Genomic DNA, 24,723 nt, shown 5'->3' with positions numbered 1-24,723 from the left:
TTTTCGAAGAATGTCTTGAAAGATCTTATTTGCTCTAGTTTAGCAGCTTCTCAGATTGCATCTGTTGACATTCTTTTTTTTCCAACTGACACAATGTTGTGTGGCAATAAATGAGGCTCTGTTCTAGAGCCGGGATGATAAATAAAAAATGATGGTGATAACCAAACCAACCACTTATCGAGAACATTTTATTGATATCAATCATCACGATAAGTAGCCTATACTACAAGAATGGGACATTTGAAATGAAATAGATCTGCTACTATGGCTGATTGCTAACGGGCCAATTGATACAGTAGCTACATCATTCAAAGTAGTAGTAGTTGTTTTTAGTGTAATATAAAAACTTAACTGAGGTGCACATTAATGTTATAAACGTATTGTTGTATTTATCGTTATCGTGATAATTCTGTCAATATTTCATGATATGTATTTTTGTCCATATCGCCCCGCTCTATTCTCACTTTTATACTTATATTGAACAACTATACCATTCAATGTACGTATACATTTATTATCACAGCGCTTAAGAAATACCTGAAACCAAAATGACTGCATATAATCACTTCCATCAGCCCATTAAAAAGCATTATGCCTGCCTGACACCACTATAGATCAATCAAAACATAAAAGCAACGTCAGTCAAATGTTAGATCTAAAAGCCGGTCTACAGCAGGTGCGTGCCTCCCCAGGCCGGTCTAGTCACTTAGACCATTTCCGCACCAGACCTTACATAAAGGCCATGTCTCTTCAACCTTGCTAATTCAATGTTCCCTGCCTTAACTGTCCCTGAGTGCTACTGCTGGGTTTTCAACATCCTCTACCCCAGCTGCAGCAGGCTGTAGCTCAACAAGGATGGACTGCTAGAGGAGAGGAGAGGTGGGATGGTGTGTGTGGGTGCGCGTGTGAGTGTGAGTGTGTGTGCGTGTGTGTGAGTGCATGGGTCCTGCACTGCTCCCGCTACGCCCCGGCCAAATGCCTAACATGTCCCGGCATTAATCAAGACTTGCCGCCCCATGCAATATTCACCTGATCTAAGCGCGGCGGGCCAGAGGTTGTCGGAGCTGGGTGTGTGAGTGATTAGATTTGGGCTGTGTTTTTTCCTCTCTCTTTTTAGCTGAGAACCATGCAGTGCTGAGAGTTTGATGTGTTGGCCCAGGGGACCTGTGGAATAATGGAGCTGCTAGAGAAAGAAGAGTCCTGATAGGTCCAGTAGTTCTGGAGTACAGTAGGCCTGGGTCTAGGGCCTGGGGTTGGGGTATAAGGCTGGGGGATGGTGTATTGGGTTGGAGTAGGTTTGGTGCAGGGACTGGGGCTAGGGCAGCAGTTATCAGAGCCCCACTACTCAGTGCAGAATAATTTAGAAATGTAACTGTAATGGGGCTAGGGGTTAGGGCTACGGGTTAGGGCTAAGGACTAGGGGTTAGGGCTAGGGGCTAGGGCTAGGGGTTAGGGCTAAGGACTAGGGGTTAGGGCTAGGGGTTAGGGCTAAGGACTAGGGGTTAGGGCTAGGCGTTAGGGCTAAGGACTAGGGGTTAGGGCTAGGCGTTAGGGCTAAGGACTAGGGGTTAGGGCTAGGGGTTAGGGCTAAGGACTAGGGGTTATGGCTAGGGGTTAGGGCTAAGGACTAGGGGTTAGGGCTAGGGGTTAGGGCTAAGGACTAGGGGTTAGGGCTAGGTGCTAGGGGTTAGGGCTGGGGCTTGGACTAAAGTACATTTTCCCCCTGCTACCCAGACATCCCTTGGCACCTTGGGAAGAGGCTGTCGTCCAAAAATAAACACGGTGAGCCACACTAGAGCCTGCTGGGGAGGCTGGAGTCCTTAGACAAACTCCGGAGTGTGGTCGGAAAGCCTCTCAGAGCAGAAAATAAACATAATTTAGATTACTCTGGTAACACCTTCAGCCAATGGATTTACACCAGTCAGAGTAGCTAAATTTAGATTTTATATTGAAATGTTAGTGAGAAACTGTCTACAAAGTCTAGCCTGTTCCTCATATGACTCTTTGCTAGATTAAGTTTAGACAATAATATACTTTAATACTTCATTGACATCCTCTGAGAAAATGATCTGCACAGTCTTGTATGTGCTACATAAATACAGAATATTAGATAATATAACATAATGCCATTATTAAATTTTGCTTGTTTTTTATGCTGAGCTAACAGTTGCTATTCTACTTCAACTCATCTGACAGCACAGATACAGGGAGGGAGGCAGTGAGAGCAGAGTGCCACTGCCAGCTAAGCACTCTTCTCCTCTATTCTCTTCTCTTTGATGCAGCTGCAAAAGACAATTAGCCCCAGCATCATGCATATGTGTACGCGTTACAAGCAGCCCACTAATCGGTCTGTCAACTTCTATTAGCACACGCCCTCCTCTGCTCATCGCTGTCTCTGACTGTCTCTTTATTCTTCCTCAGTGTGTCTAGACTACCCTGCAGAGTTCAGTACTGACGCCTCACCTGGAATGTGTTCATTAGGGCAAAACGTGTTGCAACGGAAAACGAAAACAAGTTCAGATAGTACCAGTACCTCCCTTTTAAACTCAATTTCAAACATTTTTCTTCAGTTTTGTAACTACTGAACATAACCCTAGCTCCAGCTCCATGCAGCCTTTCATTCCCAGATCTGTTAATAATGCCCCTGTTTGAGTCCCATTGTTAACCTGAATCACTGGGGCCAAGACCCTCTTATCACAGCAACATGTACAGCCATCAACCAATTACATAACACACATTCACAAAGAGCTCTAAATGGCTACATTACAGACCCAGACAGTAGTGGAGGAGTGCACTGCACTGAGGGCTGACCACTGGTGGGGTGGTGATGAGGGCCATTTGGAGAAAGACTGTGTGTTCTGCTGCTGAGGAGGCGGAGGAAGAGGAGGAGGAGGGGGAGGAGGAGGGGAGGAGGAAGGGGAGGAGAAGGGGGAAGTGGAAGGGGAGGAGGGGGACCGTTACCCCGCTCCTCAGTAGCAGCAGAGTGACAGTGAACACAGCAGTTACCCCGCTACTCAGTAGCAGCAGAGTGACAGTGAACACACCAGTTACCCCGCTACTCAGTAGCAGCAGAGTGACATTGAACACACCAGTTACCCCGCTACTCAGTAGCAGCAGAGTGACATTGAACACACCAGTTACCCCGCTACTCAGTAGCAGCAGAGTGACATTGAACACAACAGTTACCCCGCTACTCAGTAGCAGCAGAGTGACATTGAACACAACAGTTACCCTGCTCCTCAGTAGCAGCAGAGTGACAGTGAACACAACCGTTAACTATGCTCCAGTGAACAGTTCGCCCAGGCTAATCTGATCCCCCTCCCGGCTTAGTGCTTCAGAACATACCTAGATAGGCTATGCAGTATGGACCTAATCCTGCCTCCTCACACAGACAGACAGACAGACAGACAGGCGTGTACAGGGTATACAGGATACAGCCTGATACACACACAGGTTTATAGACTGATAGTGTGGCTCTGGGTCAGTCCTGATGTCCAAAGGGTTTATAGTGGAGCTAATAGGCCAAGGAGGGTTTAGAACAGGGGTTGGAACCAAAATTATTTTCTAATCGTTTCGTTCTGAACAGAACCATTATTTTTTCCGTTCCACTGTTCCAACCAGCAAAATAAAGTTCTTAACCGGTTCGAACACCAAAAAAGTACCGGTTTATACCGGTTCCTTTCTGTTCCTTTTAAACCTCTGAATGTTTTTTTTTTCTTTCATTAAATTACTTCACCAATCATGCAATGCAGATAGAGCAGCTTGCTATGGAGTGGGCAAACTATAGCTCAGTGAGTTGTTTACATGTGGGATGGAAAGACAAGTGTAGAGCGCAAGATGCAACTGACATTTTTCGGGTGGGGAGAGAGCGAGAGAAGGTGGAGGAGGAGGCTTGGCTTGAAACGCTGGGCATCTTGTGATGACATGCATTATCTGAATTAACCCCACAGGATTATAGCTACGGAGGAGCGGCTTCTATGGAGGAACTTTGAATGTCTTTGAACTAGCTAGTTAGCTAACAAGTTTGTGTGTGCAGAGCGGCACCAGAATTAAAAACACATCTCACCTCATCTCCCACGGGGGGCCAGTATGAAAAATAAAATAAAAAATAATGTATGCACTCACTAACTGTAAGTCGCTCTGGAAAAGAGCGTCTGCTAAATGACTAAAATGTAAATGTAAAATGAGAGTATGATGTAGGGCTGGGCAGTGGGCAGGGCTGTTCTTTCACTACAGTCAGTGTTTTCATAACCAGTTGTGAGGTCATTGAAGATCACAAAACCCTTAGTTCTCAATTCATCATATAAAGGATTTTATAAAACAACTGTGATGTTGTCTTGCTTTAGTGAGAGGGAGCTACAAAACAACACAGTGGGGACAGAGACTGACGTGAGAGCGAGTCAGGCAAGGCAGGAGGAGAGAGGAGGAAGGTCCTACAGTAATTGCTGCAGTGGAGTAAAGAGTCTTAGCTAAGTGCACTCCTAATATTCGGCTGGTTCAGTGAGGGGGCAATAAAAGGCACACGGAGCTCCTCCAAATTCACTGACATCAAACACAGTGAATCTCTTACACACAGACATGATAGTTAGAGCCTTACTCTTAGGGCACATCCCAAATGGCACCATATTCCCTTTATATTGCACTACTATTGGCCAGAGCCCTGGTCAAAAGTAGTGTACTATAAAGGGAATAGGGTGCCATTTAGAACACTTCTCCTCTTTTGACCCCAGGGTGTTACTGTGAAAAATCTGTTGACAGTATTTGACCCTTCAACATCAAGCAGAAAGCTCTCTATTCAAGTTCCTTTAATAAGCAGCATGATCAGAGGGTCTTTGAAGGCTTTTATAACGACCCTCTCACTTCTCCTTCATATCAAAGCAGCTATATGGAAAACTACACACACGTACACGTACATAAACACTTTTATATCCAGATGGCTGCTTTGTTGAGGCTTCCTTCCCCACTACAATTACCACAGTATGAAAGTAGTGCGTGTGTGTGTTCGCGCACGTGTGTGTGTCCGTGTGTGAGTGCCTACGTATGTGTGTGTGTCCGTGTGTGAGTGCCTACGTATGTGTGTGTGTCCGTGTGTGAGTGCCTACGTACGTGTGTGTGTCCGTGTGTGAGTGCCTACGTACGTGTGTGTGTCCGTGTGTGAGTGCCTACGTACGTGTGTGTGTCCGTGTGTGAGTGCCTACGTATGTGTGTGTGTCCGTGTGTGAGTGCCTACGTATGTGTGTGCGTGCGTGTCATCGGGGAGGAAAGAACTAAGTTACCAGTGGGGAGAAGCGAGGATGATAAACAGTCACATGGCCTATAATATCCTCCGTTTTTTCAGTGGGAGATCAAACACAAAAGCTCTCAACAAACCCCATTCCCATCTGGAGCACCATGTTTTATATGCATTGGATTCCACAGGTGCTTTGGAGCTGCTTTGGGAGAGCCCGATAATCAAATCAAATCGTATTTGTCACACGCTTCGTCAACAACAGATGAAATGCTTACTTACGGGCCCTTCCCAACAATGCAGAGAGAGAAGAAAATAGAGAAGTAATAGAATAATAATAACACAAAGAATAAATACACAATGAGTAACGATAACTTGACTATATACATGGGGTACCAGAGTCGATGTGCAGGGGTATGATGTAATTGAGGTAGATATGTACATATAGGAAGGGGTAAAGTGACTAGAATAGATAGATAATAAACAGTAGCAGCAGCGTATGTGATAAGTCAAAAGAGGGTCAATGCAGATAGCACGACTGGAGGAGAGAGAAGAGAGGAGGGGGGAGGTAGGGAAGGAGTTAGGGAGGTAGGGAATGAGTTAGGGAGGGAGGGAGGGGGAGGGAGGGAGATAGGTAGGGACACAGGGAGAGAGAGAGAGAGAGAGAGATTTTATTTGAATTATTAGGATCCCCATTAGTCGATGCCAATGGCGACAGCTAGTCTTACTGTGGTCCGACACATAATGAAAAAGACCTTACAGACAACATACTTTACAAAAAACATGAACATGTAGTGTGTGTGTGCATCTATCAGTTACACATACATGTCAGTACATACACACAACAAGTAGGTAATATGGAGGAGAGGCGTCGTGAGAGAGAGCAGCAAACTGTTAATACTTAGATGGGGTAGGAATATATCTCCCTGTGCCAAACTCTGACTCTAATAGCAGTACAGGCTGCCCTCGTGCCATCAGTACTGGCATCAGTCAGTCTGGGCAGGGAGGAACTTCCAACACAGAGAGTGAATCATTGCAAAGTGCTGCCAGGATACATACAGAAAGAGAAACAACACTAACAACAGGACCACAATAGAATAATAAGCCTTCAGAATATGCATTCAAATGATCAAATCAACTGATGAATCAACCGCAATAGACCAACAGCACACAGCACTCAGTTCTCCCTTGTAAAACGAAGTCTGTCTTCTGACCCCAATGGGACTTCCTGGATAAATAAAGGTGAAATAAAACAGACCTGTTTGTTCTTCTTGGAGTAGGTTTTCTTCAGCAGCCTGTCATTCATCCTCTCCTGCTCTCTCTGGGCGTGGTTGATGAAGCCGTTCTCCAGGGGGTCTAGGGACAGGGGCATGACGTTCTCCTCCTCCTCCTTCTGTCTCTTCACCACCGTTTCCTGCTGCTGTTTCTCCTCTCTCCACCTCTCCTTCTCCTTCTTCTTCTCCTCTCTCCACCTCTCCTTCTCCTTCTTATGCTCCTGAGACTTCAGGGTCCCAGTCTTCTTCTAGAAGAGGAGAAGAAAAGCGAGAGCGAGGAGAAAGAGAGGAGAAAATAAATAGAGAGGAGAAAAGAGGAGAAGAGAGAGGAGAAAAGAGGAGAAGAGAGAGAGGAGAAAAGCAGGATATTAGTGTCTGGATAAATATGATGTGGGGGTTGATGTTGGGGAACAGCCAAGTGCACAGTGGCCATGTTGGATTATTCAAAGCAGAAAGCCTATGTACAGAAACACAGTCAGTCTTAGACTGTCAAGACATGTTTAATCCAGTCAACAGAAGCACAATGCCTTCCAGAAGTCCCTAATCATATTATGGGTCTGTCTTTAATAAGCTTATGATGATAGGAAAATGTTATTGACTATACAGTAAATACAACAGTAATATACAGTAGAGTCTGGTGAATATTGTACAATCTAGTAAAAATGTCCCTTTGTTTGGCTTTATCACAGTCTGATAGCTACTGTCAGAGCCATATATTTAGATCAAAATATAAAATATATGGCTCTGGCCACTGTTACATCATGACCAGGCTAATTCCTCCTTCTGGTTGTCTGCTTGACTAATCTCTGGCTAATGTATAATATTGAACCTTTACTTAATCAGAAAAGAGCTTTGAGGTTAGCAACCTCTTCTGCGAGGGCGGCCTGCAAATAACCAGGGGATAACGTTGCTGCCAGAAAACAGATAACTATGGCTTCAGTTACATCATGGCATAGCTATTGGTAAACAAACAAAGTCTTCGAAGCGATGACGAAGGCTGTGAGGCTGATATGTAAAGTAAATAAATCACAGAAGAGGGCAGGGGAGAGACTGTCTGACTGGCGTTGGTGACACACCACTGCTTGAAGCCACACACAGGGCCCTGCACAGGGCTGTTAGTTCACAGAGCAACATCTGTTCTCCGCTGCATGGCTCTGCTAGGCTACATTACAGACACCCCTACCGTGATGAGTAGTGTGGAGAGGGAGAAAGAGAGAGAGAGAGAGAGAGAGAGAGGGAGAGAGAGAGAGAACAACTCCATCTGAATAGTAAAATAATTGGCTCTGGGGGGGGGGGGGGGGCAGCAGATGGCTATCACATTAGCGCCAACACAACAACACTGATACATTTACAAAGGTGCGTAAGCAAAGCCTTCCTCCAGGTCCTATGTGCTAGTTAGTAGGCACATCGAACACAAACACAAAGAATGAAATCCTCTCTTGGGTAAAAGTCTCGTCTCGTATAATATTATCTTGTCTCGTATATACTGACATCCAGGCCCTGAACGGTGCTCTTCACCTCCTCTAAGGCTGCACATTCATGTCTCATGAGGCCAGAGAGACAGCCAAACCGGGCTACTTGTCATGACATTCGTTACCATGAGAGCCACATTTGAAGTGCTTTGACGAGACAAAGCGAGACAAACTGACAACAAAGGACATGAAAAGTGCTACCAGGTGTTTTCCCTCTTTAGGGGGTCTGAACCTTCACACGCCACCCATCAATATTCATCATCTCAAAAGAGGAGATTGGCAGTTCAAAGTGATTCAATTTGCATGCGAGACCCCACCTCCTGAGTTATTATTAATATAGGCATGTCTAGTAAACACACTTGGTGGTTGAGCTATGGGATCAATTATAATTACACTCACAGACCTGTGGAATCTCATTGATATTCTGTCTTGTGGTCCTGATTTGTGTGTGTGTGTGTGTGTGATTGTGTGTGTGTGTGTGTGTGTGTGTGTGCATCCGTGCATGCGTGCGGGCATGCATGCATGTATTTCATGGCAGGAGGAACACACAACCCATTAACATTCTAACGTTCACACTGTAACCTCCATGATGACCTAAATAATAACTTCTGCTTGGAAGACTCAAACAGCTTCCAACCTGGGAAACATACATATGCACGCGCCCAAGCGCACGCACACACAAACCGAGAGAGAGAGAGAGAGAGAGAGAAAGGGAATGGATTGGATTGGGATGGGAAATGGGCTCTGCTAGTCTGCACATACAGGCACAGTAACTGGAGAGACCGCTAGACTTTCCTGACCCTGGCACGTTGCCGTGGCAACAGCATGTGGGGAGGGCGAGCTTTGTTGCCTTTCCAGATTGCACTAGGAGGGAGAGAGAGGGAGGGTGAGAGGGGGAGGAGAGGGGTAAGGGAGGGTGGGAAAGGCCTGTATAAAACCCACACAGTCATCCCAGCTACAGTATGGTAAACGGCCTGCATCTGATCATGGAGCAGTGGCATGCCCTGGGTTGTGGAAGCACACTGCAGACAGGCCCCATCGGGAGAGTAGTACAGCTAGTCAGCATCCTCTACCCTGGTTGTTTCCTGGGGTGCTTTTCACAGGACATGGATAAACCACAAGGCACCGGACGGAGAGAGGGGAGGTTCTCAAATGGAGTCCTCAGCCTCTGTGAGACAGCGAATGAGAGGGATAGAGAGAGAGTAGAAGAGCGAGAGAGAGAGTAGGAGAGAGAAAGGCAGAGAGAAAGAGAGAGAGAATAAATAGGTAGCAAGAGAGAGAAAGAGAGAGAGAATGAATAGGTAGCAAGAGAGAGAAAGAGAGAGAGAATGAATAGGTAGCAAGAGAGAGAAAGAGAGAGAGAATAAATAGGTAGCAAGAGAGAGAGCGAGAGAGAGAATGAATAGGTAGCAAGAGAGCGAGCGCGAGAGCGAGAGAGAGAGAGAGGGGGGGGGCCTCCTGCCTGTGGTGTCTAATGCACATCATCACATTTCACCGGCACTTCTCTTTCCATCCGCAGTAATTATTTAGGAGACACAAAGAGCTCAGCTGGGGATCACTTCTTCTACATTAGAGGCAACAGAGGTTATAGGGGCATTTTTAAACAATGAGATACACTATGCCACCCACGGTGTGCTGACTTACAGAACCCCACTACTTAGACAACAGTTATCCTGCAGTTGTTTCTAATGGCATTTAAATGGTTTTGTAAAATGATGTAACCTGTTTCTGCTGTTTGCGTTTCAGTAATCTGTTAAATATGTTCATTGTGTTTTAATTAATCCCTTAGGATGGAGTCTGTGACAGCTTGAATACATGATCAAAGCTCTGTCGGTTTATTTAAGTAAATCCATAATTTCTCTCAATGGCAATGTCCATAAACAGACTATAAAAACATCACAGCATTGATCAAAATTATGTGTGTGTGTGTGTGTGTGTGTGTGTGTGTGTGTGTGTGTGTGTGTGTGTGTGTGTGTGTGTGTGTGCATGTGTAGGCAGGGAGTCATTCTCTTATAACCCACTGAGAGCAAACTATGTACTACTTCTGTGTGGTCCCAATGGTTTTCCTGTCACAACTCAATGATAGCACCACCTCTCTGTGTCACAATCATACGGTTGGGTAACTTCTCTCCACTACAGCTGAGCAGCTTCTCACTACACTGATGGAACTGGGGCCCCCAGACAACCACAGGGGCCCGCCTGCAAAAGTACACAACACACACTGCTGCCACACACAAATATAAACCAACACACACTAACTCCTATCACACAGAAACAGACATGGGCATTTCTGTAAATAATGGGGCCAATGTGTGACATTGGGATCAACGTTTATTTTTATGCAGTTCCACATGTGTACTTAGAAGAATAAAAGTGAATATATGCAAATTGGCCCATAACTCCACCTATAAAACAACATAGGCCTAGGACTATACATCCTTTAAATAGGATTCATACAGACATGATCATGAGAACGGTGAGGAATCAGCCCAAAACTAGGATTTTGTCAATGATCTCAAGGCAGCTGGGACCATAGTCACCAAGAAAACAATTGGTAACACACTACACCGTGAAGGACTGAAATCCTGCAGCGACCGCAAGGTCCCCCTGCTCAAGAAAGCACACATACAGGGCCGTCTGAAGTTTGCCAATGAACATCTGAATGATTCAGAGGAGAACTGGGTGAAAGTGTTGTGGTCAGATGAGACCAAAAATCTAGCTATTTGGCATCAACTCAACTCGCCGTGTTTGGAGGAGGAGGAATGCTGCCTATGACCCCAAGAACACCATCCCCACCATCACACATGGAGGTGGAAACATTATGGTTTGGGGGTGTTTTTCTGCTAAGGGGACAGGACAACTTCACCGCATCAAAGGGACGATGGACGGGCCATGTACCGTCAAATCTTGGGTGCTTCCCTCAGCCAGGGCATTGGAAATGGGTCGTGGATGGGTATTCCAGCATGACAATGACCCAAAACACACGGCCAAGGCAACAAAGGAGTGGCTCAAGAAGAAGCACATTAAGGTCCTGGAGTGGCCTAGCCAGTCTCCAGACCTTAATCCCATTGAAAATCTGTGGAGGGAGCTGAAGGTTCGAGTTGCCAAACGTCAGCCTCGAAACCTTAATGACTTGGAGAAGATCTGCAAAGAGGAGTGGGACAAAATCCCTCCTTAGATGTGTGCAAACCTGGTGGCCAACTACAAGAAACGTCTGACCTCTGTGATTGCCAACAAGGGTTTTGCCACCAAGTACTAAGTCAAGTTTTGCAGAGGGGTCAAATATTTATTTCCCTCATTAAAATGCAAATCAATTTATAACATTTTTGACATGCGTTTTTCTGGATTTTGTTGTTGTTATTCTGTCTCTCACTGTTCAAATAAACCTACCATTAAAATTATAGACTGATCATGTCTTTGTCAGTGGGCAAACGTACCAAATCAGCAGGGGATCAAATACTTTTTTCCCTCACTGTATAACGACAACTTACACTACCATAAATGCAAAGACAGAAAAGTAATGTAACGATTTTGGACAAATCTGTCAAGACACCAACCCCATGATAAAAGGTTAAACAGGTTTTAAATCAACTGGTGAATTTTGTTGAGTGCCTTGCAAAAGTATTCATCCCCCTTGGCGTTTTTCCTATTTTTTTGCATTACAATCTGTAACTTAAATTGATTTTTATTTGGATTTCATGTAATGGACATACACAAAATAGTCCAAATTGGTGAAGTGAAATGAAAAAAAGTCCTTGTTTAAAAAAATTCTAGAAAATAAATAATGGAAAAGTGGTGAGTGCATATGTATTCACCCACTTTGCTATGAAGCCCCTAAATTACATTTACATTTACATTTTAGTCATTTAGCAGACGCTCTTATCCAGAGCGACTTACAGGAGCAATTAGGGTTAAGTGCCTTGCTCAAGGGCACATTTACGTCATTTAGCAGACGCTCTTATCCAGAGCGACTACAAATTGGTGCATTCACCCTATAGCCAGTGGGATAACCACTTTACAATTATACCTTTTTATTTTTTTATTTTTTTAAATAAGATCTGGTGCAACCATTACCTTCAGCAGTCACATAATGAGTTACATAAAGTCCACCTGTGTGTAATCTAAGTGTCACATGATCTGTCACATGATCTCAGTACATATACACCTGTTCTGAAAGGCCCCAGAGTCTGCAACACCACTAAGCAAGGGGTACCCCCAAGCAAGCGACACCATGAAGACCAAGGAGCTCTCCAAACAGGTCAGGGACAAAGTTGTGGAGAAGTACAGATCAGGGTTGGGTTATAAAAAAATATCTGAAACTTTGAACATCCCACGGAGCACCATTAAATCCATTATTTAAAAATTGAAAGAATATGGCACCACAACAAACCTGCCAAGAGAGGGCCGCCCACCAAAACTCACCGACCAGGCAAGGAGGGCAGTAATCAGAGAGGCAACAAAGAGACCAAAGATAACCCTGAAGGAGCTGAAAGCGCCACAGCGGAGATTGGAGGATCTGTCCATAGGACCACTATAAGCCGTACAATCCACAGAGCTGGGCTTTACTGAAGAGTGGCCAGAAAAAAAGAAAAAAGAAGCAAACACGTTTGGTGTTCGCCAAAAGGCATGCGGGAGACTCCCCAAACATATGGAAGAAGGTACTCTGGTCAGATGAGACTAAAATTGAGCTTTTTGGCCATCAAGGAAAACGCTATGTCTGGCGCAAACCCAACACCTCTCATCACCCCGAGAACACGACATGAAGCATGGTGGTGGCAGCATCATGCTGTGGGGATGTTTTTCATCGGCAGGGACTGGGAAACTGGTCAGAATTGAAGCAATGATGGATTGCGCGAAATACAGGGAAATTCTTGAGGGAAATCTGTTTCAGTCTTCCAGAGATTTGAGACTGGGACTGAGGTTCACCTTCCAGCAGGACAATGACCCTAAGCATACTGCTAAAGCAACACTCGAGTGATTTAATGGGAAACATTTAAATGACTTGGAATGGCCTAGTCAAAGCCCAGACCTCAATCCAATTGAGAATCTGTGGTATGACTTAAAGATTGCTGTACACCAGCGGAACACATCCAACTTCAAGGATCTGGAGCAGTTTTGCCTTGAAGAATGGGCAAAAATCCCAGTGGCTAGATGTGCCAAGCTTATAGAGACATACCCCAAGAAACTTGAAGCTGTAATTGCTGTAAAAGGTGGCTCTACAAAGTATTGACTTTGGTTGGGTAAATAGTTATGCACGCTCAAGTTTTCCATTTTTTTGTCTTATTTCTTGTTTATTTCACAATAAAATATATTTTGCATCTTCAAAGTGGTAGGCATGTTGTGTAAATCAAATGATACAAACCCCCCAAAAATCAATTTTAATTCCAGGTTGTAAGGCAACAAAATAGGAAAAATGCCAAGGGGGGTGAATACTTTCGCAAGCCACTGTAGCTATGATCCCCCCCTTATATCTTAATGTAATGACATGAAAAGAAATGGCAGATTATTCAATTATCAATTACTTATCAACAGCTGTAACAAAGTTGTCCGGTGTAGGAAATCCTCACTGGTACCCTAGTTTATAGAAAGACCAACAAATGTAATTAGTTTCAGGAAACTAGGCGTATGTCGCGCGTCACCATTTCACAGGAGAGGCATTTTAACGTCAACATTTATTTTTTATCAAAATGCGTTTTTGGGGAGAAATGCCTTCTGGAACATGTGAACTTTCATGTGCCTTAATAACAAACTTGTATGCCACCTGTAAATATGAATAAAATTGTTAAATTACGAGGCTAGTTGGTTTAGCCACGGAAAAAGACAGGAACCTTCCCGCTAGCCATGATTGGCTGAGACAATGGATGGGCTGGACATGCCGAGAGATGAGTTCGGATTGGTCTGCCATGTAGCACGCTTATGTCTATAACAAAGGACTGCTCAGTATGTGTAGGTAATCCTTTCTAACCTGGCTCTTTTGAAAGATATCACGAATAACTGCAAAAGTGTTGCTCTCCACTTTCTGGAGGACAGTGTTTTGAAATCAGTGGAATACCCGGTGGAAGCAGAGTATGATAGCTAAGGAGAAAATTATGCCGTTTGATTGTAAATATGTGGAGGGAATCGAAAAGAGAACACACAGAAGGCTGTTGTATAAAACACCTGTCTCCGGATTACATGTTCAAACTAAGGGAAACCATGGCATCTGTGACAGAGAGGGAGTAGCGTTCATCCATGTATATGGGTAAGAGAGTCTAGCTATCTACTTTTTCAGATATACGTTTCTAATTTTGTCAGAAAGTTGTTTTCATTGCAAGTTAAAACGTACTATTAGCTAGCTAGCTAACGTTAGCTGGCTGGCTCACTAGCTAGCGTTACGTGTATGATCTGTGTAGTAATATTATTCATATCTCAGAGCCATTTGCATTGCTAGTTATAGCCCAATGTTAGCTAGCTAGCTAACATTGAACTTAGTTGGTTAGCTACCTGCAGATTCATGCAGGGTAGTAACGTTATGAGTTGGGATTATGGTTAATTGTTTAGCTAGCTAGCTACATGTCTAAACAAAAGACTCCACTATGCAAGTAATTATTTCACTCTACCGTTTACACCTTCTGTATCCTGTGCATGTGATAAATATACCAAATTTGTTACTGATATAGTCTGTGTTTACCAGAGACGGTAATGTGAAGAACAACATGACCTGCACCAAAGTCAAATTAGGATATAACGTTAGGCCAACAAGACAGTGTCCATGTTCTAAAATTCTCCGGTAGAATGCCCTGCTTTTATTTAGTCACACTCACAATCGTAATCAATTTTCTGTAATTAGCTTCCAATTAACTTGTAAATAATGATGTGAGTTTATTTTCCTGTAATAATGAATACAAATTAAGTTAAGACGTTGTCAGCTATATGATATGGTCATTATTTGAACTGGTTAGACAGCTAACTTAACGTTAGCTAGCTAGCTAACAAGCTAGAAACTAACCAAAACATTGTTTAGAAAGTTGCTTTTAGTTGCCTGGTTTTCTAGATTGACATATACTAAATTCATTTTTAAACGGATGGGTTTATTGGTGTTAAAATACACCAGTTATACTATTATGGACCACCAGGATGCTGATGTGATGCATGTGAATCCTCAAAGAGATGGGTGGGTTAATGTATGTGAATCCTCAAAGAGATGGGTGGGGCTAAGGTTTAAGAGGGTGGAACAATCCTGAATGGGTGTAGACAAAGAAGAGCTCTCCAGTGGGTGTACCAAAACATTCAAGGGCCAATTTCTCAAAGGTGGGGTTACAAGTTTATCAACTTTCAAAGCAGAATTACTTTCCCATTCTCTGTCTCTATTTATGGTGTAAATCATGGATGGGCAACTTTGAAGGGGTTGGGGGCCACAAGAAATCTGAACTCGTCATGAGGGGCCGCAGTGGCTCGCTGGTCTGCGTACCGACATCCATACCCACACATGCAGTCAGAGCCGGCCCTAGCCTTTTTTATTTCATTTTATTTATTTATGTATCCTTTATTTAACTAGGCAAGTCAGTTAAGAACAAATTCTTATTTACAATGACGGCCTACCCCGGGCAAACCCGGACGACCACCCTATGGGACTCCCAATCACGGCCGGATTGTGATATAGCCTGGAATCGAACCAGGGTCTGTAGTCAGGGTCCCTGGCGGCGTAGTGTGTTACTGATGGTAGGCTTTGTTACTTTGGTCCCAGCTCTCTGCAGGTCATTCACTAGGTCCCCCCGTGTGGTTCTGGGATTTTTGCTCACCGTTCTTGTGATCATTTTGACCCCACGGGTGAGATCTTGCGTGGAGCCCCAGATCGAGGGAGATTATCAGTGGTCTTGTATGTCTTCCATTTCCTAATAATTGCTCCCACAGTTGATTTCTTCAAACCAAGCTGCTTACCTATTGCAGATTCAGTCTTCCCAGCCTGGTGCAGGTCAACAATGTTGTTTCTGGTGTCCTTTGACAGCTCTTTGGTCTTGGCCATAGTGGAGTTTGGAGTGTGACTGTTTGAGGTTGTGGACAGGTGTCTTTTATACTGATAACAAGTTCAAACAGGTGCCATTAATACAGGTAACGAGTGGAGGACAGAGGAGCCTCTTAAAGAAGAAGTTACAGGTCTGTGAGAGCCAGAAATCTTGCTTGTTTGTAGGTGACCAAATACTTATTTTCCACCATCATTTGCAAATAAATTCATAAAAAATCCTACAATGTGATTTTCTGGAAAAAAAATTCTCAATTTGTCTGTCATAGTTGACGTGTACCTATGATGAAAATTACAGGCCACTCTCATCTTTTTAAGTGGGAGAACTTGCACAATTGGTGGCTGACTAAATACTTTTTTTCCCCACTGTATGATAACTGAGTGAGAGTGACTAACGAAATCAATGGGGGGTCCCCGGCCAGTAATATGACCATGATTACTACAAGTTTAGATACAATAGCTGGCTAGACTAATTTACCAATCTATACAATGTTTTGCTGACATGGGCTAATTGAGTGACTGTCAGTGACTGACATAACAAGAGAGAAGCTGCTGATATACAGCAACATTTTGAAATTGCAGCTTGTGTATTCTACTATTCTAATACTCAACATTAAGTTGAGACCCCGACTGAGTTACCCTTCATCCCTAGTGTAAATTATCATCACCTGCCGCTCACCACCCGTCCAGCCGCCCACCTGGATCCCACAAAACTAGGGTTGCAAAATTCAGGAAACATTCAATACATTTCCTGGTTTTCCAAAAATCCTGGTTGGAGGATTGCTAAACTACACAAAACAGAGAGATTTGTAACGACTTTTCAAAAATATTTAGCTCTCCTCACATCCGTTGACAGTGCATGCCTCCCGAGTGGCGCAGTGGTCTAAGGCACTGCATTGCAGTGCTAGCTGTGCCACTAGCGATCCTGGTTCGAATCCAGGCTCTGTCGTAACCGACCGGGAGACCCATGGGGCGGCGCACAATTGGCCCTGCGTCATCCAGGGTAGGGGAGGGAATGGCCGGCAGGGGTGTAGCTCAGTTGGTAGAGCATGGCGTTTGCAACGCCAGGGTTGTGGGTTCGATTCCCACGGGGGGCCAGTATAAAAAAAATTATGTATGCACTCACTAACTGTAAGTCGCTCTGGATAAGAGCGTCTGCTAAATGACTAAAATGTAAATGTGTGGATTAGTGCTTGAATGGTAGACTGTTTCTGCACACATTAGCCACCGGTAAATCACTGTGATTTAAATTGCATTGATTTAGCTGAGCACCACCTAGCCGCCTTTATAGTACAACATCTGCAGTGTAGAGGCACTGCCCCCTGATTTAATGCTGCTGTCAGTTCAAACACACACAGATGTATACATGCACGCACAGGCACGGGCATGCATTCACATGCACACGCGAACACACCTCAAATTAAGTGGTAGCATACCCTTTAATTTACTCTGGCATACCTTCTTCAAGCAGAATCAGCAGGCTAAATCACTTTCTAAAAAGGACCGACTGCACTGAGCCAAACAGATAATCAGTCTTTGAACATAACGAACCACCGAGAAAAACACACACTTCTACATTGATCAATGTCATAATTGGCCCACCAATAGGATTAAATGAACCAGATCAATCAATCAATCAATTTTATTTTATATAGCCCTTCTTACATCAGCTAATATCTCGAAGTGCTGTACAGAAACCCAGCCTAAAACCCCAAACAGCTAGTAATGCAGGTGTAGAAGCACGGTGGCTAGGAAAAACTCCCTAGAAAGGCAAAACCTAGGAAGAAACCTAGAGAGGAACCAGGCTATGAGGGGTGGCCAGTCCTCTTCTGGCTGTGCCGGGTGGAGATTATAACAGAACCATGCCAAGATGTTCAAAAATGTTCATAAGTGACAAGCATGGTCAAATAATAATCAGGAATAAATCTCAGTTGGCTTTTCATAGCCGATCATTAAGAGTTGAAAACAGCAGGTCTGGGACAGGTAGGGGTTCCATAACCGCAGGCAGAACAGTTGAAACTGGAATAGCAGCAAGGCCAGGCGGACTGGGGACAGCAAGGAGTCACCACGGCCGGTAGTCCCGACGTATGGTCCTAGGGCTCAGGTCTCTCAGTTGGCTTTTCATAGCCGATCATTAAGAGTTGAAAACAGCAGGTCTGGGACAGGTAGGGGTTTCGTAGCCGCAGGCAGAACAGTTGAAACTGGAATAGCAGCAAGGCCAGGCGGACTGGGGACAGCAAGGTGTCATCATGCCCGGTAGTCCTGACGTATGGTCCTAGGGCTCAGGTTCTCAGAGAGAAAGAGAGAACGAGAGAATTAGAGAGAGCATACTTAAATTCACACAGGACACTGGATAAGACAGGAGAAGTACTCCAGGTATAACCAACTAACCCCAGCCCCCCGACACATAAACTACTGCAGCATAAATACTGGAGGCTGAGACAGGAGCGGTCCGGAGACACTGTGGCCCCATCCGTTCTCTTTTGTTAACATATCTCATGCCATTTTCCTTTTCATGTACTTCCTCTCTCGACTAATCCCTACTCCACAGAAGTACATCAGTCATTCTGGTCTGTATAAAAGTCTGTTTGCCAGCCGTGGTCTAGGTCTAGGCAGAGAAAGGGCCAACAGCTCAGAGGTGTTCATCTACTCCAGGTCACTCAGTTACTCTGCTAGCCACTGGCCCAGCACCACTGCACATAGTAGGAGGTCTATTACCTCTCTCTTTTTTTCTCCCCACCCTCTCTCTCTCAATCTCTCTTTCTCAGTAAGTCACCCAACAGGGGGGAACTTGTTCGAAGTCATTTAAAAACATCCGGCAAGCCATCCATCCAGCCAGCGAGCCATCCAGCCTGCCTGCCTGCCTGCCTGCCAGCCATCCAGCCAGTCAAGGCTCTCATTAGTAACCAGGCCCCTGAGAGGGCTCCTGGGGAGACTGAAGCAGCCGCGCCCCCTCTCCCTCTCTCCCCCCTCTCCTCCTCCATCAAAGGGGAACTCTCCAGGCAGCAGGTCTCAGGATTTTCACCTCCATGTCCAGGCCCTGTCATCTTATCTGTAAACCCCAGCGAACTAGCAGCTCCACTCCCCATTCTTCTCCACTGCTTTCTCTCTCTCAGTTCTCTCTCTCATTTCTCTCTCTCTCTGTGCCTGCCTGTCAGATGACACCATCTGGCCTGGCTGGGTCCCGGGGTGAGGAGAGATGGGGGACATAGTGACAATGGGGTGGTGCAGTACAACAATAAACCCCACTGTAAATCTCTTTAATGAATCTGCTCTGACAAGTGCCCAGGAAACAAGAGATGCCTATCAGGGGCTGCACGTGCAACATTACTGACAGTCAAAGAGGAGGAGGAGAAGAGCGTGAACGACAGAGAGACATAGGACTGACTGGCTGGCTGGCTGGCTGACTGATTGGCTGGCTGACTGGCTGACTGCATGGCTGCTGACTGGCTGGCTGGATGGCTGCTGACTGGCTGACATGATGCTTTCCTGGTTTCTGCACGGCAGCCAATATGGCCTGCGAACTTTCCGCCCACAGTCACAGGAAGCTTCCTGCTATTGCATTTCCCTCCTCAGCCCAGGCCCACACACTGGCCCAAAAATACATTGTGGTGTCAGTGACACATTCCACTGAGGCTCTCTCTCCCTCTTTCTTTCTCTCTCTCTTTCTCTCTCTCTCTTGCTCTCTCTCTCTCTGCGAAGGAGAGGAAGTGATAAGTCCAATTTCCTGTATGGCTGCCACCTCTGCAACACCTCCTTCCTGCTCCTACTCTCCTCAAAAGGCTTTGCAGAAACACAACAAATAACCAGGTATAGAGGCTAAATTAATCATCTTAACTGTACGATGATCAACAAATCAATCTGGTATACAGTGCCTTCGGAAAGTATTCAGACCCCTTGACCTTTTCCACATTTTGTCACGTTACAGCCTTATTCTAAAATGGATTAAATCAATAAAAATCCTAATCAATCTACACACAATACCCCATAATGACATAATGACAAAGCAAAAACAGGTTTGTAGGAATGTTTGCTAATTTATTAAAAATAAAAACAGAAACACCTTATTTACATAAGTATTCAGACCCTTTGCTATGAGACTCGAAATTGAGCTCAGGTGCATCCTGTTTCTATTGATCATCCTTGAGATGTTTCTACAACTTGATTAGAGTCCACCTGTGGTAAATTCAATTGATTGGACATGATTTGGAAAGGCACACACATCTCTATATAAGGTCCCACAGTTGACAGTGCATGTCAGAGCAAAAACATTTTACATTACATTTTAGTCATTTAGCAGACACTCTTATCCAGAGCGAGCACATACATTTTTTATAATTTGTTCATACTGGCCCCCCGTGGGAATCGAACCCACAACCCTGGCGTTGCAAGCGCCATGCTCTACCAACTGAGCTACACGGGGCCCCCAAGAACACAGTGGCCTCCATCATTCTTAAATGGAAGAAGTTTAGAACCGGTCAAACTGAGAAATCGGGGAAGAAGGGCCTTGGTCAGGGAGGTGACCAAGAACCCGATGGTCACTCTGAGAGAGCTCCAGAGTTCCTCTGTGGAGATGGGAGAATCTTCCAGAAGGACAACCATCTCTACAGCACTCCACCAATCAGGCCTTTATGGTAGAGTGGCCAGACGGAAGCCACTCCTCAGTAACAGGAACATGACAGCCTGCTTGGAGTTTGCCAAAAGGCACCTAAAGACTATCAGACCATGAGAAACAAGATTCTCTAGTCTGATGAAACCAAGATTCAACTCTTTGGCCTGAATGCCAAGCGTCACATCTGGAGGAAACCTGGCACCATCCCTACGGTGAAGCATGGTGGTGGCAGCATCATGCTGTGGGGATGTTTTTCAGGGACTGGGAGACTAGTCAGGATCGAGGCAAAGATGAATGGAGCAAAGTACAGAGAAATCCTTGATGAAACCTGCTCCAGAGCACTCAGGATCCGATCGAACATCTCTGGAGAGACCTGAAAATAGGGTCTCTCCAGAGATTAAAACAATTTAATCAATTTTAGAATAATGCTGTAACGTAACAAAATGTGGAAAAAGTCAAGTGGTCTGGATACTTTCCAAATGCACTGTAAGTTCTCCCCCACTGTCAAATAGACATAATATCATCAGAGAAGCTGTCTAGAATATTGTTGGGCTCTTATTGACAGACACATGCCCAGCCCCTAGAGACAAACTCTGAAGAAACCCTCAAACAGCCTCTTAAAGATTGGATGACAGTTAAAAAAGAACACATTCTTTTCACACTCTTTTGAAAGCTCAACAGTTTTGTCAGTTTCTCCCCCAAGCCAATCAGAGCAACAATGAAAAGTTGAGTGGATTCTCACTACTGCTCTGGAGAGACTGAGCAGACAGAGGCATGCTTGGATACCGCTGTCCGTGTTGCCTGTTGCTTGTTGCCTGGTACCAAGACTCTTTCCTGCTGTGAGTGTGGAATGAGCTTTACTCACACTGGTGTAGAGAGAGAGACTGTGCTGAGGGAGGGAGGGAGGTACGTAGGGAGAGAAGGTACACACCAGACCTGGGTTCAAATTTCATTTAGTTTTATTGAAAATACTTTAGCTGCACTTGATTGAGCTTGCCTGGCGCAATGGAACCAATGGAATTGTCCTCAATCTGTAAAGCGAACTCTCATCTGGCACTCAGGTCTACTTATACCCCGCCTCTCCTCTATAGCAGATCTTTCACCCTCCCTTCTCCTCTGTAGCTTGCCACTCCAGTAGCCTCCACACCGTTTCCAGCCCAGGAACAAGGACTGTGAATGTGATACAGAATACAATAGCCTCCTGCCATAACCTCTAACTCTCTCAGGGCTTTCTGTGGAGACAGGTGACTGGCTGCTGAGTAACACACACTGCAGCTCCCCACTCCCCAGGAAGGTGTGTTCTGGGCCTGTCAACCGATCCCTCTGTTCAGACTCAGGAGAGTACCTCAGGAGAGTACCTCAGGAGAGTACCTGGCCCGCATGCTACACTGAGCCTGATTACAGGTGGCCACTTCATATTATGAGTTTCAAGAACCTATAAATATCCAATTGGCAGCTTTTGTTGGTGGAGGGAATAGATTTGGTGTCAAAATACATGTCTTCATATGTCAGTTATGTTATCAGATCACCATTCATTAAATAATGACATCAAATACATGTACATATTCTATGTGTACATGTATGTTCATTGACCCACACATTTTAATAACTATTGTTGATAATTTGTTAAAAAAGTAACAATATCATGAAAAGTAACAAAACCTCAGAGCACTGAAGAAAAGTATTCTGGTCAGACAGGCACCAACATAGCTGTATACAACAACCAAAACAAGTGCAGGTCCCAGGTTTGTGTCTGACTCAACCAGGGCAGTGAAGTGAAGTGATGCGTTGAATGTTTGTGTAACTGCATGCAGGTGTCTGGTCTGCGTCACACAGAGAGAGGGGAGAGGAAAAGGGTACTTAAAGAAACGCGCCTTGTAAGACCCACGCCATCAGAGTCCCCGCTCATCTGTGAAAATAGTGCGCTCCCTTGGGGACCCCGCCTCCACAATGCTGATCTCCCACACACGCACACACGCGCACGCACGCACACACACACACACACACACACACACACACACACACACACACACACACACACACACACACACACACACACACACACACACACACACACACACACACAAAACTACCTCTTTCTATCTCTCACGCTCCAGGCTTTCACCCAGATATCTGGGTTAACCTTGTTTTTAAGGGGCAGGCAAGCATGCAGCTCTCTCCACTATGTTCCCAGTTTACTTCTGTGTCTGTTTAATCACAGACAGGCCTGGGCAGAGGGCAACCTCGGTATAGCCTACACTGCAGAACATCATGGTTAGTGTTACAGTGAGGGAAAAAATTATTTGATCCCCTGCTAATTTTGTACGTTTGCCCACTGACAAAGAAATGATCAGTCTATAAGTTTAATGGTAGGTTTATTTGAATAGTGAGAGACAGAATAACAACAAACAAATCCAGAAAAACGCATGTCAAAAATGTTATAAATTGATTTGCATTTTAATGAGGGAAATAAGTATTTGACCCCCTCTCAATCAGAAAGATTTCTAGCTCCCAGGTGTCTTTTATTTACATTTACATTTTAGTTATTTAGCAGACGCTCTTATCCAGAGCGACTTACAGTTAGTGAATACATATATTTTTTTTTATACTGGCCCCCCGTGGGAATCGAACCCACAACCCTGGCGTTGCGAACACCATGCTCTATCAACTGAGCTACATCCCTGCCGGCCATTCCCTCCCCTACCCTGGACAACGCTGGGCCAATTGTGCGCCGCCCATGAGTCTCCCGGTCGCGGCCGGCTGCGACAGAGCCTGGATTTGAACCAGGATCTCTAGTGGCACAGTTAGCACTGCGATGCAGTGCCTTAGACCACTGCACCACTCAGAAGCCCATATTTTATACAGGTAACGAGCTGAGATTAGGAGCACACTCTTAAAGGGAGTGCTCCTAATCTCAGCTTGTTACCTGTATAAAAGACACCTGTCCACAGAAGCAATCAATCAATCAGATTCCAAACTCTCCACCATGGCCAAGACCAATGAGCTATCCAAGGATGTCAGGGACAATATTGTAGACCTACACAAGGCTGGAATGGGCTACAAGACCATCGCCAAGCAGCTTGGTGAGAAGGTGACAACAGTTGGTGCGATTATACGCAAATGGAAGAAACACAAAATAACTGTCAATCTCCCTCGGCCTGGGGCTCCATGCAAGATCTCACCTCGTGGAGTTGCAATGATCATGAGAACGGTGAGGAATCAGCCCAGAGCTACACAGGAGGACCTTGTCAATGATCTCAAGGCAGCTGGGACCATAGTCACCAAGAAAACAATTGGTAACACACTACACCGTGAAGGACTGAAATCCTGCAGCGACCGCAAGGTCCCCCTGCTCAAGAAAGCACACATACAGGGCCGTCTGAAGTTTGCCAATGAACATCTGAATGATTCAGAGGAGAACTGGGTGAAAGTGTTGTGGTCAGATGAGACCAAAAATCTAGCTCTTTGGCATCAACTCAACTCGCCGTGTTTGGAGGAGGAGGAATGCTGCCTATGACCCCAAGAACACCATCCCCACCAGCACACATGGAGGTGGAAACATTATGCTTTGGGGGTGTTTTTCTGCTAAGGGGACAGGACAACTTCACCGCATCAAAGGGACGATGGACGGGCCATGTACCGTCAAATCTTGGGTGAGAACCTCCTTCCCTCAGCCAGGGCATTGGAAATGGGTCGTGGATGGGTATTCCAGCATGACAATGACCCAAAACACACGGCCAAGGCAACAAAGGAGTGGCTCAAGAAGAAGCACATTAAGGTCCTGGAGTGGCCTAGCCAGTCTCCAGACCTTAATCCCATTGAAAATCTGTGGAGGGAGCTGAAGGTTCGAGTTGCCAAACGTCAGCCTCGAAACCTTAATGACTTGGAGAAGATCTGCAAAGAGGAGTGGGACAAAATCCCTCCTTAGATGTGTGCAAACCTGGTGGCCAACTACAAGAAACGTCTGACCTCTGTGATTGCCAACAAGGGTTTTGCCACCAAGTACTAAGTCATGTTTTGCAGAGGGGTCAAATACTTATTTCCCTCATTAAAATGCAAATCAATTTATAACATTTTTGACATGCGTTTTTCTGGATTTTGTTGTTGTTATTCTGTCTCTCACTGTTCAAATAAAC

General features: G+C 45.0%; 1 protein-coding gene across 1 annotated transcript in view; it reads right to left on the bottom strand.

Moving 5' to 3' along the window:
• Nucleotides 1-24,723, bottom strand: part of LOC311145206 (uncharacterized protein) — a 171,672-nt gene that overhangs the window by 79,524 nt on the left and 67,425 nt on the right. Inside the window, exon 2 of the mRNA XM_084181420.1 lies at nt 6,486-6,749. Coding sequence (XP_084037546.1) covers nt 6,486-6,749 — 264 coding nt within the window. The remainder of the gene's footprint in view (nt 1-6,485; nt 6,750-24,723) is intronic.

This window comes from Coregonus lavaretus (assembly GCF_964263955.1).
Source record: "Coregonus lavaretus genome assembly, chromosome: 17".
NCBI classification, from domain to species: Eukaryota; Metazoa; Chordata; class Actinopteri; order Salmoniformes; family Salmonidae; genus Coregonus; species Coregonus lavaretus.
This window is presented reverse-complemented; position numbering and strand designations above follow the sequence as displayed.